Raw genomic sequence first — 17355 nt, forward strand, 5'->3', positions numbered from 1 at the left:
TAGTTCAGTTTGGTTTTCAAACTAAAATATTTCTGAAAGTAGGAGTTGGGAATTTTAGCTCACAGGCAGAGCTTTTTCTTAGCATGCCCAACACACTGGGTTCAATCCTCAGTACCAAAAAAAAAAAAAAAGAAAACATTATTCAAGTGAAATACTAACGATCATTTAAAGGCCTTTATGAATGAATTTGTGTGTGTATGGGGGTGGTGTATGGTACTGGGGATCAAACCTAGGTCTCGTGCATGCTAGGAAAGCACTCTATTGCTAAACTACCTCCTCAGCCCAACCTTTATGAACTTAGTGAACATTTTTTTTTTAATGAGGTCTCACTGTTGCCCAGGCAGTCCTCAAACTCCTGGATTCAAGTGATTTTCCCGCCTGAGGTGCATGCCACTGTGCCCAGCTGATGCAGATTTTTTGTATTGACGTTCTACCACACATAATTTCAAATACTAAAACATTCCAACTTCCACATTTAAAATAACTATATAGCTACAAATGTTTAATGGTACTGCTGCTGACTACCTGACATACAACATATATGTGCATTTACTTAACCATTTATTTCAATTCTATAATTATATTTTTGCATTTTGGAGTTGATTTTTGTATTTAGTTCCCAAACATGTCTATAGACCCTTGAAAACTGGAAGACCCTAGGTACAGGGTCTGTGGCACTTAATTAAAAGAGAAGTGGCTTGTATGAACAGACTTTCTATAGGGTCATTCCTCAGTATCCATGGGTAATTGGTTCCAGGACCCCCTGTGGATACCAAAATCTGAGGATGCTCAGTTTCTTTATATGAAATGGCATAGTATTTGCATTTAACTTTTGTATATTTTCCCATATACTTTTTTTTTTGGTACTGGGGATTGAACCCAAGGGTGCTTAACCACTGAACCACATCCTCAGCCCTTTTTGTATTTTTATTTATTTATTTACTTATTTTTAAATTTTTTTTAAGATGTTGACAGACCTTTATTTTATTTGTTTATTTATATAGTGCTGAGAATTGAACCCAGTGCCTCACACATGCTAGGCAAGCACTCTACCTTTGAGTTACTACCCCAGCCCTGTATTTTTTTTTTTTTTTTTTTTTTTTTTTTTGGCGGTATTGGGTATCGAACTCAGGGCCTTGTGCTTGCAAGGCAAGCACTCTACCAGCTGAGCTATCTCCCCAGCCCCCAGCCCTGTATTTTATTTTGAGGCAGGGTCTCACTGAGCTGCTTCGGGCCTCCTAAATTGCTGAGGCTGGATTTGAACTCATGATTCTCCTGCCTCAGCCTCCTGAGTCACTGGGATACAGGCATGCGTCACTATGTCTGGTCACTTTAAATCATTTATAGATTACTTACAATAATATTACTTACCTAATATGTATACTTGTAAATAGTCATTATACTGCATTGTTTTAAGGAATACATTTTTTGATACTGGAAATTGAACCCAGGGGCACTCGACCACTGAGCCACATCCTCAGTCCTATTCTGTATTTTATTTAGAGACAGGGTCTCACTGAGTTGCTTAGTGCCTCACTTTTGCTGAGGCTGGCTTTGAACTCATGATCCTCCTTCTTCAGCTTCCCGAACTGCTGGGATTACAGGTGTGCACCAACACGCCTGGTTGTTTTAAGGAATAATGACAAGAAAAAAATCTGTGCATGTTCAGTATAAATGCAATTTTTTCTGAATATATATTTTGTAGTGTTGGAGATTGGACCCAGGGCATCATGCATGTGAGACACATGCTGTACCAGTGAGCTACAGCCCCAGTGTCCTAAATATTTTTGATCCACAATTAGTTGAATTGGCAGATGTCATAAAATCTTCGGATAAAAGGTCAATTGTACATAAAAGCAGATCAATTGAGGATGAGGACTTAGGTGCCCAGACCCCACCCTTCTATTGTATGACAGCTTTCAGAGGGACTTACAGAGCCTAGGCAGAGTAGGAAAAACACAGAAAGGGCAGGTTTATTTCCCAAAACCACACAGAAAGCTAATGGGAAAATTCCAACTCCAGATTAGGTCTATTTGAGGTTCCACGTTCGACTTTCTACTACCGTCTACACAAGGAAACCATTGACATCCACTACACATGGAGTTAGGAATAGTGCTAAGTAGTTAGCAAATGTCACCTCATTTAATGCTCACAGGAACTCTGAAATAGATACATATGTTTTTATTTCCATTTTACAGATGAAAAAGCAAGTCCCAAGAATGTAAAGTAATTGGCCTATGTCACACAGAGAGGAGTCATCAGAGCCTGAACTCAAACTAGGGCTGACTGGATTTTGACTATTTTCCTTTGCGATGTTAAGACGTTCTTTGTTCACTCTCTCTTGTAAGTACAGCATTTTCTAGTTATGATATGCAGTGACCTGTCATCATTCTGATGGTTCATGTGGAATGTGGGCTTGGGTGTTCTTATGTTTTAACTTTTTTCCATTTTAACTTCTAATTTGATATAAAAATGGTTCTTTGGGGATCCTTGATATTTTTAAAAGCATAAAGGAAGACTGACATCAATTACCATTGCATTAGAAACTTATGGAACACCTACCTCTTTGTGTCAGCTCTGGGGAAGGGCCAGATGTTGCTAAAACACAAATGAGCCTTTGTCCCCCTTGAGAACCTAAAAATTTGGAAAGAAGCCTGCCCAGAGGTAGCATGATGTGCCCCAATGAGGTGGAAGCTAAGTGCTAATCAAACCAAGAGAATGAAGAAGGCTTCAAGTGCTTTGAAGTGAGGAAAATTGTATTGGACAGAAAAGAGGTAGAATCCAGGTGTGGTGGTTTGTGCCTGTAGTCCCAGCTGCTTGGAAGGCTAAGGTGAGAGGATCACCTGAGTCCAGAAGCTCAAGGCCATCCTGGGAAATATAGGGAGACCCCATTTCAAAACAAAACAAAAAATTTTTAAAAAGGAAAGAAGGAGGGAAGGAAGAGGAGAGGTGGAATGAGCATTTTGTGCAAAGTTATAAAGGCAGGGGAAGGTAAGTAGGTATGGGAGGACAGGTGCTGGTAGGTGAGTTAGAATAGATTCCTAGATGCAATAGTAACAGCTCTCATCCTGAAATGAGACTCACTCTTTTGGTTCCAAACTTGATGAAAACAATCATTTTTGTTTGTCACAGAATATCACTTCCTCAGAGAGACTTCCCTGAGCACCCATGGCCTTCTGAATCACTCCCTAACCTGTTTTCCTGCTTTCTTTTCTTCCTGGCCCTAACCACTACCTGAAGTCACTGTACTATTTTCCCACCATAACAAACTGCCTGAGGGTAGGGACTTGCCTTTTTCATCTCTACATCTTCAGATCCCAGGACAGGGCTGGACACAAAGCCCTCAAGACATACTGAATGAATAGAACCTGACTTACCTTTCATGAGCCCTACAGATTATTTCAAGTGCTGTTCTTACTTCTGTGATACGCTTGGCAGTTAAACTTTTCTCCACTCTGGGAAAATGGGTCTCACTTCTTCCTTCCTGCTGTTTTGTGTGTGGTCAACCCCATGGTTCTTTGGGGACTGGACCAGGAGAATGGATGGTGAGGTTGGAGAGGCTGGCAGGCCTTGAATGACTGTCTTGGGTCTTGCATACCAGGCTTGATGAATGGGGGGGGGCTCTAGGCAGAAGGGGGGCAGTCAAAGGTCACTGCCTAGGGGAACAAAATATTGCCTCTCACCTCCTACCTTACATGGATGCACCATTTTCTCTCTTCCCAGTGTAGGACCAGGAGCTGACCTCAGTCACTCAATATTTCCTTGGGGTCCTACTGGAGGATAGTAGTGACTGGACCCCTCTTTCTCCTCTAAAGGAGGGGCTTGAGAGCCACACCCCTTTATCCTTGCTCTAAATAAAAGATGAAGAAGGTGTTAGGGATCATTGAGCCCAGGGTCTCAAACATGCACAAACATTATACCACTGAGTCCTTTTTTTTTTGGAAGGGGGTCCTGCGGATTGAACTCAGGGGCACTTGACCGCTGAGCCACATCCCTATCTCTATTTTGTATTTTATTTAGAGACAGGGTCTCACTGAGTTCCTTAGTGCCTTGCTTTTGCTGAGATTGGCTTTGAACTTGAGATCCTCCTACCTCAGCCTCCTGAGTCGCTGGGATTACAGGCATGCGCCACCATGCCCAGCCCACTATGTCCTTTTTTAATGTTTATTTTGAGACAGGGTCTCAGCCTGTTGCTTAGCCTAGACTTAAATTTCTGATCCTTCTGTCTCAGTCTCCCAAGTAGTTGGGATTGCAGGTATGCACCATTATCATAGTTTATACTCCCATCTTAATAAATTACCAAATGCCCCCTAACCTTTTTTTTTTTTTTAAATTGAATGTTTATTTATTTATTTTTTTTTATTCTTTTTTTTTTTTATTGTGAACAAATGGGATACATGTTCTTTCTCTGTTTGTACATAGAGTAAAGGCATACCATTTGTGTAATCATACGTTTACATAGGGTGATGTTGGTTGATTCATTCTGTTATTTTTTTCCCCTTCCCCCCACCCTGCCCCCTAACCTTTTAACCTTTTCTCTAATTCAGTGTCTCTCTCTCTCTCTCTCTCTCTCTCTCTCTCTCTCTCTCTCTCTATTGTGCTAGGGATTGAACCCAGGGCCTCATGCATGCGTCAGTATCTGAGGGTCATCATGATAAAAGAAAAAAAAAAAAAAAAGAAAGAAAGAAAGAAAAAAGGGGAAAAAAAGGAAGAAGCAGAGATGACCATTTCAGTTCTTCTTAGGGAGAAATCACAACCTCTTAAGTTGAAAGGGGAATGTTTATTTAATTGAGTCAGTCTGGAATGTTGCACCATCACAAAAACGTCACAAAATTGGACTGAATCTCACATTTATTGGATAAGTATGTGTAGGCACTGTGCTTGGTGCTGAGGCTGCAGGTGAACCCGTTCCATTTTGAGCTTGACCTCCTTCTGATCAGGGTGCAAAGGAGCCTGGGAGGTGCTGTGAACCAGGGGAGGGACAGAGCCCGTGAAGACTGAGCTTTGAAGGATGGGGTTCCCAGGGACCTGTCTAAACTTTTTCTGTATCTTTCCATGGGTTCTATCATGAATTTAATGAAATTGTGTCAAATACCTGCTATGTGCCCTACCCTGAGATAGCACTAGTGATCCTAAGTTGAACGGGATAGGTATGCACTCCCTACATTCATGGAGTTCCCTGTTTGAGAGACGGAAATTAAATAAATCATTAAGCAGTGAACACATACAAACTGGGGGACAAGGAACAAGTTCAGGCTTGTGTAAGTGTATGCAATGGAGAGCTGGATTGAGCCAGGACAGGGACTGCCCTGAGGAAATGACAAATGTGCAGAGATCTGAAGCCTGAGTGAAGGTGAACCAGGAAAGAAGAGGAGGCAGGAATATTCCAGGCAAAGGGGGCTATCTGGGCCAATGCAGAGGAGAGGAAGGAGCTTGGCAGCCAAGGAAGGTTAGAATAAGAGGAGTCTAGAAAGCAAGGTGGGACATCTCCAGAGCTGCTGGTACCCATTTCTACAAGACCTTGGAAGTCTTCTTAGGGAATTTGGTCTTTGGCATTTGCTATAGCAATACAGTTACAAGGATCAGATTTGCTCTCTGGCAACAGAATGGGGGGACTGGACACTAGGCAAGAAAGTGTACAGGGGCAGGTTCTGAATCTGAGGCCTCTGGACATCCAAGGGCAGATGTGAAGGCCAGAGGATTACTAGGTTCTGAGACAGGTTCAAATTTAAATTTCAATTTAAATCAAATATTCTCTTCCAGGGGAGAAAACCAAGAGAGGCTGATGGGAGCCAGGACCATCTGATAACCAAAAGGTCTCACCTCTGTAGATTCTCACCATGAACCTGCAGAAGAGGCAGGCAGGAATGAGATCCATGTGCACAACCAGGAAACCGAGGCCTAGAAGAGCACTGATTTGCCCCAGGACACACAGTGCAATGCAGGCAGAGGCTGGCCAGCCGCAGGCATCTCAAGTCCAGTTCTGGATCCTCTGTGCACCAGGCCTGGACTTCAGTCCTTGTCACCTCCATCCTGGGTCCCCTCTCCCTGGAGGGGCTCTAAACAATCCAGATCTTTGGCCTTTTCCTCAGATGCTGCCAGAGGCCCAGAGTCTTCTCCAGCGATTCCATTTGGGACATTGCCATCAGCTTCCATCTTCTCCTTCAGGTTCCGTTTGAAGAAGCCAACCTGCAGGAAGACAGACATTGAGTGAGCGAAAGTCCATGCAGCATTTGAGACCAGTCTGCTCCAGCAACATAAGAAGACACTCTGTCATCTGCATGCTTTGTTCTTGGCGGGGGGTAAATATATGTATATATAAATCTTAAAAAAATTTTTGTGGTGCTAGGGATGTAACTCAGGGGCTCACACATGCTAGGCAAGTGCTTTATCATAGATCTACATGCCCAGCCCTTTTTAATTTTTTTTCTTTAAATTTTGAGACAGGGTCTTGTTAATTGCTCAGGATGGCCTTGAACTTGTGATCCTCCTTCCTCAGCCTCCTGCATGACTGGGACTATGGGTGTGTCACCCTGCCTGGCTGGAAATGCTTTTTAAAGCTTTAAGTTTAGTAGTTCATTCATTTTTCTTCTTTTTTTCCTTTTTTTGTGGTGCTGGGGATTAAACCTAGGGTCTCATGCATACTAGGCAAGCACTTTACCACTGAGCTACGGCTACATCTCAGCCCTAGTAGTTCACTCTTTAGGCTCATCAAAATGTCGTGTTTCAATCTTTTAAATGGGTGTTTTTTTTTTTTTTTTTTTTCCAGTGCTGGAGATTGACCCAGGGCCCTACACACACTAGGCAAGTGCTCTATCACTGAGCTACTCTCCAGTTCATTGACCAGTTATTTGACAATATTTAGTAACACGAAGAGTCAATACTTAATGTAGTGCTTATTATATGATACACTCTCTGCTGAAAGCTTGGAACACCCATACACATATAGTCAAGTAGAAAACACAAACTCCCCAAAAGTCTATATAGTATTATCCCATTTACGTTCTTCACATATACACACATAAAATTTCTCTTTTCTGTTACACTTACATGCACACATTTATTAATAATGAAATTGGAATTTGAAGGACTGTAAACAAAATGGATGCTTATGACAACCCTCTGGAGATGCAATTAGAGAGGAACTTTGATTTTCTTTTTTTAAAATATTTTTTTAGTTGTTGATGGACATTTATTTATTCATTCATTCATTTATTTATTTTATGTGGTGCTGAGGATCAAACCCAGTGCCTCACACATGTTAGGTAAGTGCTCTACCCCTGAGCCACAACCCCAGCCCAAAACTTTGATTTTCTATATTCTCTTTCCTATAATATTTGAAGTTCTTTACATGGAACATATGCCCTTCACTCTTCATCTCTATCTTCTACTCATCCTTCAAGTTCCAATTCAAATGCCACCTCTCTTAGGAGAACTTTCCAGGCCCTCACAGCCTGAGTTAGGTCCCTGTGTTACAGGTTCCAGAGTATAAGGTCCCCAGTGTGGCACTCATTATGCCTGTTCCTGTCTTCCCTTTCCGGGAAGACAGGGACCATATTTTGGTATATGCCTCTGAACTATGGGACCTGGTACAGTGTCTGGCACCAGGAGGCCTTGCTACATGGGAATTTTCTTGTCCCTCCTTTCTATCTAGTCTTGGCTTTACCAGTGCTGGACTCAGCAATAGTAGGAAAAAAATCTCACTTGCTCTTTGGACCTCAGTAGCCTTATCTACAGAAAAGAGATAAGTTGATACCTTTTCTGATTCTAATGCTCCCTGGCCATGGTGGTCTCCTCCCTGGCTCCTGCCAAAGCCCATCCCCCCAGCCTTCTGTCTTGGCAATGTCCATTCCTTCTGGAAGTTCCCACCTTGTACAGTGCTAGGAAAATCAGCAGCAATAGTAGCAGCCCTCCGATGCCACTCAGCACATAAAGATAGAGCATCTCCTTCTCATACACCACGTCAACCTTCATGAGGACCTGGAGAAGGAGGGGCAGCTGAGTGCAAGGAAGAGCCTTCTCACCCCTAAAAGTTCCCATGTACCACCCAGTCCCCAGTCTCACCACGTCCATCTGGGCTGTGTCACAGCACTAGGCTCTGGCTCCAGAACCTCTCCCTCCAACGCGTCACCCGCTATAGTCACCACAGTGGCTTGGTCAACCCACACCACAGCCTTCCCTAAGACTTAACATGGCTTCTCATTAGCCCCAGCATATAGTGCCAGAATCTCAGCTCAGCATTCAAAGTCTTTCAGAATCTGGCTTCTGCTTACCCTTTCATATTCATCTGCTAGGTCAGCTGCACTTCCTGCTCCCCCAGCCCTCCCTGATCACTCTGTGGGCCTCTGGGCTGCTCTGAGCACCCTCTCTTTGCTCACTGCTGGGCTGGTGACCCTTTGCTAAGCTGCTATCAGACTGATTTTTAGCAGACACCTGAGTCTGCCTCATCTTACAGGGATGACCTTGTGGTCTCCTTGCACCCCAGTGGTGTGGGAGCTTCTCCAGGGCAGATGGCTTTGGCTGGGGGAGAGAGGGTGGGTATAGCTGTCTACATCCAGCTCTGGCCTGGGGCACCTCAGAGCCCTCTCTTCCTGGGACTTCTAAGGAGGTAGATACCTGGGCCATGGAGGCGTTGCTGCCATACAGATGGAAGTGCTTGCTGCTATTGAAAGAGATGGAGAGCGAACTGCAGAGGCTGAACATGGAGGAGGCCTGTGGGAAGGGTGGGAGGCGTCAGGACCCAAAGAACAAGGATGGAGAACCCACCTCAACACAATAGGGAGGAGAAGAGGGGAGTGGGACCCAGTGGGGTGACCCTCCTCTACTTGGTTCTCTACTGTGGGCACCTTCTCATTGCTGGAAGGTTGGTTTCTCCCATAAAGAACATGTGAGAACTTTCTGTAGACCCTCAAAAACAACCCTGAATTTTAAGCAAATCATAGTTCTCTTTCATCTGCAACTGTCTAAACTTGGGGGATTTTTCATCAAGATAAAAGAGAAAAATGGAAGTAGACTATGTGGGGGAGTTTTCATGCATCCCCGCAAGGCTCCTAGGCCCCCGACTACTTCCCATCCACAGTTATGAGTAGGTGGTACCTCAATCTCTCCCACCAGCTCCACGGTTCCGGTCACTTGGACGATGATCTCCTGCCTGAAGACAATTGGGCAGTGGAACTGGACTCCTGGGAGACAAGGCTGACGGGGTCAGGAATACACGGGTGTCAGAGAAGGCTATTGTCCCTTCGCACTCTGCTCAACCACAGACCGATTTCTTTCTTTTTATTTTTTTGTATTGGGGATTGAACCTAGGGGACTTTACCACTGAGCTACACCCCCCCCCATTTTTGTGGTATTGGGGATGAACCCAGGAGTTCTCTACCAATGGGCTACATTCCCAACCTTTCTTATTTTTTAATCTTCTTTTTTTTTTTTTTTTTTTGGTGGGGCGTACCAAGGATTGAATTCAGGGGCACTCAGCCACTGAGCCACATCCCCAGCCCTATTTTGTATTTTATTTAGAGACAGGGTCTCACTGAATTACTTAGCACCTTGTTTTTGCTGAGGCTGACTTTGAACTCACAATCCTCCTGCCTCAGCCTCCAGAGCCACAGGGATTACAGGCATGCACCACCATGCCTGGATCCCCCTTGCTATTTATTTTTTTATTTTGAGACAGGGTTTTGCTAAGTTGCTAAGTTTTGCTAAGTTTGCCTTGAACTTGTCATCCTCCTGCCTCAGATTCCTGAGTCACTGGGATTACAGGAGTGCACCACTGTGACTGGCCCCAGCCCAATTTCTCAGCTCACAGGCTCATACCTCAGCTGCACTGGGCAACCTTCTCAGTTCCTCACGATGGCAGGTGACAGGAGGTTCCTAGGAATGAAGGTGTGAGGTCTCCAGTTGGTCCAGGGTGTCTTTCCACCCCAGCTAAGACCTTGACATTCCAGTCTTCTTCCCCAACTGGCCCTTGGTTAATTCAGACATTACCAGATCCATGGGATTTAGATTCCTTCATCCTCACTCCCTTTCCACATCCAGCTCCACGTGCTGAATCCAGGACAAGTTCACCCCACAGACCTGGGCAGCCTCCTTCTCTGGGCAGCACTCACCATCTGCACATGCCACATGTGTGTGATGAGCCCCTCGCTGTAAGGATGTGGCACCCCAACCAAGGCCTCCAGGGCGGGCATGTTGTGATCATGGACGGAAGGCTGAATCCTCACCTGGCACAGAGGACAAGGACTTCAGAGCCTGAATACCAACCACGCCAATTGCCACCCCACCTGGAGCGCCCTGCAATCCTTGCTGGCTGAGTCCCAAGGGCCTGCTATTTGTGGGCACTGTGTAATGACGACCATCCTCACAGCTCTTCAGTGGGGGTTCCCTGCTCTTCCGCATGGCAAACCCTCACACACCCCGCCAGGCCCTGTCCCAACATCATCCCTGAAGGTTTTGCTGCTGCCCATAGAGAGGACAGTTTCCTCCTCCTGTGTCCCACAGCACTGGCCATCCCTGGCAGGATGGCAAAGTGTCTGTTTCTGTGTCTATAACATCACTAGACTATGAACTTCCTGGCTACAGGGGCAACGTCTTATTTCATCTCCAATTCCCTACTGCTTGATGTGGTACTTAGTATATAATAGGCCAAAAAAAGTAGTTTTTTGCTTTTGTTTAGGTGCTGGGATTGAACTCAGGGCCCTGCACATGCTAAGCGTATGTTCTTACCACTGAGCTATCTAACTCCAGCCAGAAAAGTAACATTTTGGGGAGTGGATTGGGAGGTGGGTACTGGGAATTGAACCCAGGGACTTTACCACTGAGCTACATCCCCAACCCTATATATATTTTTTTTTCTTCTGAGACAGGGTCTCACTAAATTGCTTAGGGCCTCACTAAATTGCTGGGGCTGTCCTCAAACTTACAATCCTCCTGCCTCAGCCTCCTGAGTCTCTGAGATTACAAGCATGAGCCATCATGCCTGGTCCTTTGGTTTAGATTTAGAGTGTCCCCCCAAAAACTCGTGTATGAGACAATGCAAGAAAGTTTAAAGGTGAAATGATTGGGTTATAAGAGCCTTATCCTAATCAGTGCATTAATCCACTCATAGGGATTAACTGTGGTAACAATTGGCAGGTAGGGTGTGGCTGTAGGAGGTGGGTCACTAAGGGTGTGCCTTTGGGATACATATTTTGTCCTTGTTGAGCAGAGCTCTCTCTGCTTTCTGATTGTCATGTCCTGGGCTGCCTTCCCCATCACACCCTTCTGCCTTGATGGTTTTGCCTCATCTCGGGCCTGAGGGCAATGGAGTTGGCCTCTACTGACTGACACCTCTAAAACTGTGAATCCTAAATAAAACTTTCCTTCTTGGGTCACTGCCACAAAAAAGTTGACTAAAATATCTGGCTGGTTTTTTTGTTTTGTTTTGTTTTATTTTTAGTTTTAGTTTCTGAGGATTGAATCTAGGTACACTTTACCATTGAGCTACATCCCCAGTCCTTTAAAAAATTTTTTTAATTTAAATTTAAATTTTGAGACCAGCTCTAGCTAAGTTGATGAAGGTCTTGCTAAATTGCCCAAGCTGGCCTTGAAATTGTGATTCTTCTGCCTTAACCTCCCCAGTTGCTGGGATTACAGGGATTACTGGCGTGTACCACCATGCCCAGCTCTTGAGTACTTTTTATATAAAAGAGTTACCTGTGCTAGGGCTGGAGACCCAGAAATGTATGAGAAAGTGACACAGAAATGGCACTAATAATGCCTTAGGGAGGTCAAGCAGAGAGATGTTCATCCAGTAAAAGGGGTTCTATGGTTTATTCAACAAATATTGGTGGGCACTTAAAATATCAGTTAAATTAACTCAAAAAGGCCTAATGTCACAGGCAGCAATGGAACTTAGCTGTGAGAGTTTGCCAGGGTTTTCAGAGATGAAGATGGGAGGGTATCCAGAAAGAGAAGATACAGGGAATCTGAACTATGTGAGATAAGTGTGATTGGCTGGAGAGTGGGAAGCCTGGGGAGGAGATGTGGGGGATCATGCAATTCTATTGGCCTATCATATTGGGATCCAACTGTGCGGTCCAGAAGGCCTGAGTGTGAGGAGTCAGGGTACTATTGATGGAAATCATGGAAGATAGCTGAGGAAGAAGTAGCTGCAAGGAGGCATGAAATGGAAGAAGTTCAGAAAGGGCAGATCAGCCCCATATTAGGGCCTATCTCAATTGGGTGAAATGAGAGATATGATGACCCTATATACATATATGATTACACGAATAGTATGAATCTACATCATGTACAACCATAGAAATGAAATTATGTACCCCTTTTTGTGTACAATGAACCATAGAACCATTTGTGTACAATGAATCAAAATGCACTCTGGGTAAAAAAAATAATAAAAAAATGAATTTTAATGACTCTTACACTGGGCTAAGTTAGGCCTTACTAGCCACATTGAAATTGTATGCAACTTCATTTTATTTTTTTGTGGTGCTGGGAATGGAACCCAGGGCTCAGCATATGCTAGGGAAGTGTTCGACCACAGAGATCTCTCTCCCTGTCTCAAATATTAGGGCCTGTCTCAACAGTTCAGTTGCAAGAAGATGAGAAACTGAGTCTGAGCAGTACCAAGGGGCAAAGAGAAAAGGGGATATAAATAGAACAGTGGGACCAGGCACAGAGGAAGGGCAAATTCACACAGACTTGGAAATTCTACTTGAGGCAAAGAGGGTGCTTTAAAAGGATCCCAAGCAAGCCGGGGGAGATGTTGGCTTAGGAGAAGTTGACAAATTTGGCTTGGAACATGTGGAGACCAAGGCTTCAAGATAGCCATTGTATGCAAAATTGACTATGCCTCTCGAGACGGTACTGTATATTTATCCTATAAAGTAAAATGAAAATGCTCTTGACTTAGGCGATGCCTCCTCCTCCCTTGGAGGTCACCTCTAAGGAAACCCTAGACTGGGGTATAGCAGCCTCTCTCCTCTAAGCTCCCTGTAATGAAGATCACTGCCCAGCATTGACCATGTTGTGGGAACAATGAGAGATCATGAATTTGGAGGTTGAACACATGGATTTGGGTATTCAAATGGAAGCCTGAATCTGACCCCTTGCCCTTATTAGCCATGTGACCTAGGCAAGCTATTGACCTGTCTCATCTGTTCGATGAGAATGGCAATGACTATCATACAGGGCCTCACAGGCTGGAGGGCACCAGTTGTGGAACTTAGGTTTGGTGATGGGCGGGGACCCAGCACCAAGCAAAGTACCTAAAGTAGAACAGTGGTTCATTAAATGCTCACAAAAACATAAGTGCTCTTTCAGGGTCCTCATTCTCAAGTTCTGATGCCATAAATATGTGTTCAAGTGTGGAAAGTGAGGCTGCTGCTGTGGAAGCATTTAAGTGGAGACTGTGAAGCTCTGCAGACAGGAAGACAGACCTAGGTGGAAGACTGGATCCAAGAAGGATGGACCGTATCTAATAGGCATGTGCAACCCCCATTCCCAGGACAGACCTGAATGAATCTATGGCCTCTAAGGACCCTTCCCCCCTTGAGGTTCATACCTGGTAGATGTGCTTGACTTGGTGAATCTTGGGACCTTTGGGGGTGAAACTGACATAGAGTGTGGAGTTTTCCTGGCTGTAGAGAGAGAAGAGCAGAAATGGAGGGCAGAGGAGACGTCAGCCAGGTCTCTAGGGAGCTTCTGAGCTGTCAGCACTGGGCTAGGCATTACTTGGACACCATCATTTCATTTAGTTCTTTGGAAACTAAGACCAGCCTCTCACCCAAAGCCCCACAGTGGAGAGAGAGACAGGACAGGAGCCTGGGGGCCAGGCCATGCTTTAGGGGCTGTGTTCTCTCTGCTGAGTGTCACCTCACTGGTGTCTCCCCCATCTTCTGGACCCTGCTTATCTCCTAGATAACCATCAGCCTCTGCATCCCTCCCTGACTCCATGCTTACAGCGCATTTGACTGGCTGACCTTTTCTCCGATCCTGATGCCACTACTCAGAACCCGTCCATGGCTCCCGGTTGCCTGGGAGGATCTGATCCAGGCTCCCACATTCAGACTGCTTTCCTCCTGCTCCCCTGAACATCCCCACCCCAGTCCCTCTGCTTCCTGCCTTCTTCCCTTTGCCTATGCTTTTAGCTTTGTCTTCTTTCTGGCCCTTACCCAAATTGCCCCATCCTCCAGACCCCAGTCCCAGTCTCACCATCAATCTTTCATCTCTCCCCTCATGACCACCTTGGCATTTGCTGGCTCTAATTTTGTATTGATATAATTTCATATCAATTTGGAATTTATGTTCAGAAGCATGGGAGACCCGAGCCGGGATGCTGAACCTGTCCTTATCTCACAGAGCCAAGTTGAAAAAGCCCCTCAACTTTTCTAATTTCCTTTTCTATAAACAAGAAAATCCAACTAGAGCTCCCCATGAGTCCTTCCTGCCACAGCATTCTGAGATTCACTGGTTCTGGGTGTGCAGGAGTTTGGTTTCTCTGGCTTGACTGTAAGTTCCCTGAGGGCAAAGGTCATGGTGGGGACTTTAATCACTCCCAGCACTGCTGTTCCCAGGAAGGGAGAGACTCTAGCACAGCTAAAAACAGCTCAGAGCTGTGACTTTGGAGCCAAAGTTAGACCCTGGCTTCAATGCTTCCTGGCTGTATGATCTTGGGCAAGTGCCTGACTTCTCTGAGTCTCCGTTTGTTTATTAGTCAAATGGAGAGAGGTACAGCTGCCTCACAGAAGTGTCAAAAGCTCCAGGGAAAGCCAGCAGCCAGGCAGTGCCTGTGGCACAGCATCTGACACAGGGCAGCTTGCAGTGCAGTTTTTAATTCCATCAGTTAATGATGACCTGAGTTCTTAAAGAGTCCTTCATCTTTGGTGCAGGAATACCATAAGGGTCGTGACTGAGATCAATTCTAATTACCAGCCCCCTGCCCCAGAGGCTCTAGAAAAGGAAGAGGAGCCAGGTGCAGTGGCATATGCCTGCAATTCCAGCAACCTGGAAGGCTGAGGCAGGAGGACCTCAAGCTTGAGGCCAGTCTCAACAACTTAGAGAGAGTGTCTCAAACTAATAAAAAGAACTGGGAAGAGCACCTCTGAGTTCCAGTCCCAGAACAAAAAAAAAAGAAAAAAAAGAAAGAAAGAAAAGGAAGGGTGCCTCTGCAGGGGGCGTGCCCGGGCAGCAAGGCTGGGTGGGAGGCTGAGGTGGGAGTCGGGGGTCAGTGTGGCTTAGGACTCACTCCTTGATGAGCACATTGATGGGGTACAGGACAGGGATGCTGGTGGTGGCTGAGTTGTCCTCCAGGAGGCCGGAGTCCTCATTCTCACTACATGGGGGCAAGGCAGAGGGTGTGTTAGAAGTGGCCAGGCCTGTGGGGTGGCGATGCTGGCGGGGGCCCGCTGGGGGCCTGCTCACCAGTTCACAGTGGCACGCAGCTCGACAAAGTCCTCCCAGGAGCTGTTCAGCAGCGTATTAAACATCACCTGGATACCAACCTGGCAGGGAAGGAGTGGGGGGCCTCAGGAGCAGTCTGAGCACCTCAGGGCCCCCAGCCCAGTCACCATGACTGCAGTGACCATCACAGGTGCTTACTACGTCCCAAGCACTTGGCTAAGTGGTTCATCCCCGTTGCACATATGAGAAAACTGAGGTTCCAGGTGGTTAAGGCATGTGTGCATGGTCACAAAATGAATAACCCAGTCCCAGATTTGTCTCAGTCCAAAGTCCAGCCTTTCAAATATGACACAGAACAGCTCCTACACATGTTCCTTGGGGTAGGGGCTGGCTTCCTGGCTAACCACCTACCTGCCTCCTCAGAACCAAAGTCTGCCTCCCCTCCTCTGGCTCAGAGTCCCTTGGTTGTGTGTTTCAAACACACGTTGCACTCACCGAGCTACCTGCTTTGAAGATGGGAGAGCTCACGTTGCACAAGAGGGTCCTGGTCAGGAGTCTGGATTCCCCAGGAAGCTCCTCACAACTCACAGGTATCTGGCTGTGCGGCTGGGAGTGAGAAGGGAGACCAGGGGTCAGGGTTGCCCCAGAGGTCATCAACCCTGGAGCTGCCTCCAGGACTCTGTCCCTGTCATAGCACATTCTCAGAGAGGCAGAGGCAAAGAATCAGGGTCATAGCCAGATGGTGGCACGTGCTGTTGTTCCATCTACCCCTGGGTAGGAGTGCTACCTCTGAGGCAGGAAGACTGCTTGAGCCCAGGAGTTGGAGACCAGCCTGGGCAACACAGGGAGCTCCTGTCTTGAAAAAACAAAAATAAAAACACACAAAAAAAAATCAAAAACAAAAATATTATGCTAAGTGAAATAACCCAGACACAAAGGGCAAATATTGTGTCATTCAATTTATATGAATTATCAAAAATATGTAAATTCACAGAACCAGAAAGTCCATGAGATCTTCGCAGGGACAGAGAGGGTAGGGAATGAATTATTGCTTAATGGGTCTGAGATAACGCAGAAGCTCTGGAAATAGTGGAAACAGCTGCACAACATTGAGAATGCACTCAGTGACAATTAACTGTATGCCTAGGAATGGTTAAAATGGTAAAATTCATGTTGCATAGCTTTAATACCATACTTTTTTTTTTTTTTTTTTTTTTTGCGGTGCTGGGGATCGAACCCAGGGATTTGTGCTTGCAAGGCAAGCACTCTACCGACTGAGCTATCTCCCCAGCCCACCATAAAATTTTTTTAAACATGGGGGATAACCATATGGAGGACAAATGTCAATTAATTAAAACTAATATAGAAAAAGTACACAATGTGGGGGTGTGACTCAGTGGTAGAGCACTTGTATAGCAAGCACGGTGCCCTGGGTTCAATCCCCAGTACTGCCAAAAAAAAAAAAAAGAATAAGTACACAACACTGTGTATGTATATAAATAAACAGATGATATATAATACACACCTACATACATATGTATATGTACAAAACTATATATATAGACAAGTAAGAAGGATAAACACTAAAAGATTAAAGTTGTAATTGGCCAGGCATAGTGGCACATGCTGTAAGCCCAGTGACTCAAGAGGCCAAGGCAGGAGGATCGCAAGTCCAAGGCCAGCCTCAGTAACTTAGTGAGACCCTCAATGACTTAACCAGACCCTGTCTCAAAATAAAAAATAAAAAGGAAAGAAATTGTGGTATATATGCACAATAGAATATTACTCAGCCATAAAAAAGAAAGACTTTATGACATTTGCCAGTAAATGGATGAATCTGGAGACTATCATCCCCCCAAAACAAAGGGTGAATGTTTTCTGATATGTGGAAGTTAACCCACAATGTAGGGAGGAGAAGAACAGAAGTTCAGAAGGTTAGACAAAAGGAGAATGAAT

General features: G+C 45.3%; 1 protein-coding gene across 2 annotated transcripts in view; it reads right to left on the reverse strand.

Moving 5' to 3' along the window:
- Window positions 1–4661: 4661 nt before the first annotated feature.
- Window positions 4662–17355, reverse strand: part of Itgal (integrin subunit alpha L) — a 41621-nt gene continuing 28927 nt past the window's right edge. For both annotated transcript variants that reach the window (XM_047534090.1, XM_047534089.1), the window contains exons 22-31: window positions 15895–16005; window positions 15421–15500; window positions 15245–15331; window positions 13562–13637; window positions 10110–10223; window positions 9817–9873; window positions 9097–9195; window positions 8617–8712; window positions 7870–7980; window positions 4662–6189 (exon numbers count right to left, since the gene is read on the reverse strand). In XM_047534090.1, the coding sequence (XP_047390046.1) occupies window positions 6013–6189; window positions 7870–7980; window positions 8617–8712; window positions 9097–9195; window positions 9817–9873; window positions 10110–10223; window positions 13562–13637; window positions 15245–15331; window positions 15421–15500; window positions 15895–16005 (1008 nt within the window). In that variant the 3' untranslated portion in view covers window positions 4662–6012. The remainder of the gene's footprint in view (window positions 6190–7869; window positions 7981–8616; window positions 8713–9096; window positions 9196–9816; window positions 9874–10109; window positions 10224–13561; window positions 13638–15244; window positions 15332–15420; window positions 15501–15894; window positions 16006–17355) is intronic.

Source organism: Sciurus carolinensis, chromosome 18, assembly GCF_902686445.1.
Source record: "Sciurus carolinensis chromosome 18, mSciCar1.2, whole genome shotgun sequence".
In the NCBI taxonomy this organism is placed as follows: domain Eukaryota; kingdom Metazoa; phylum Chordata; class Mammalia; order Rodentia; family Sciuridae; genus Sciurus; species Sciurus carolinensis.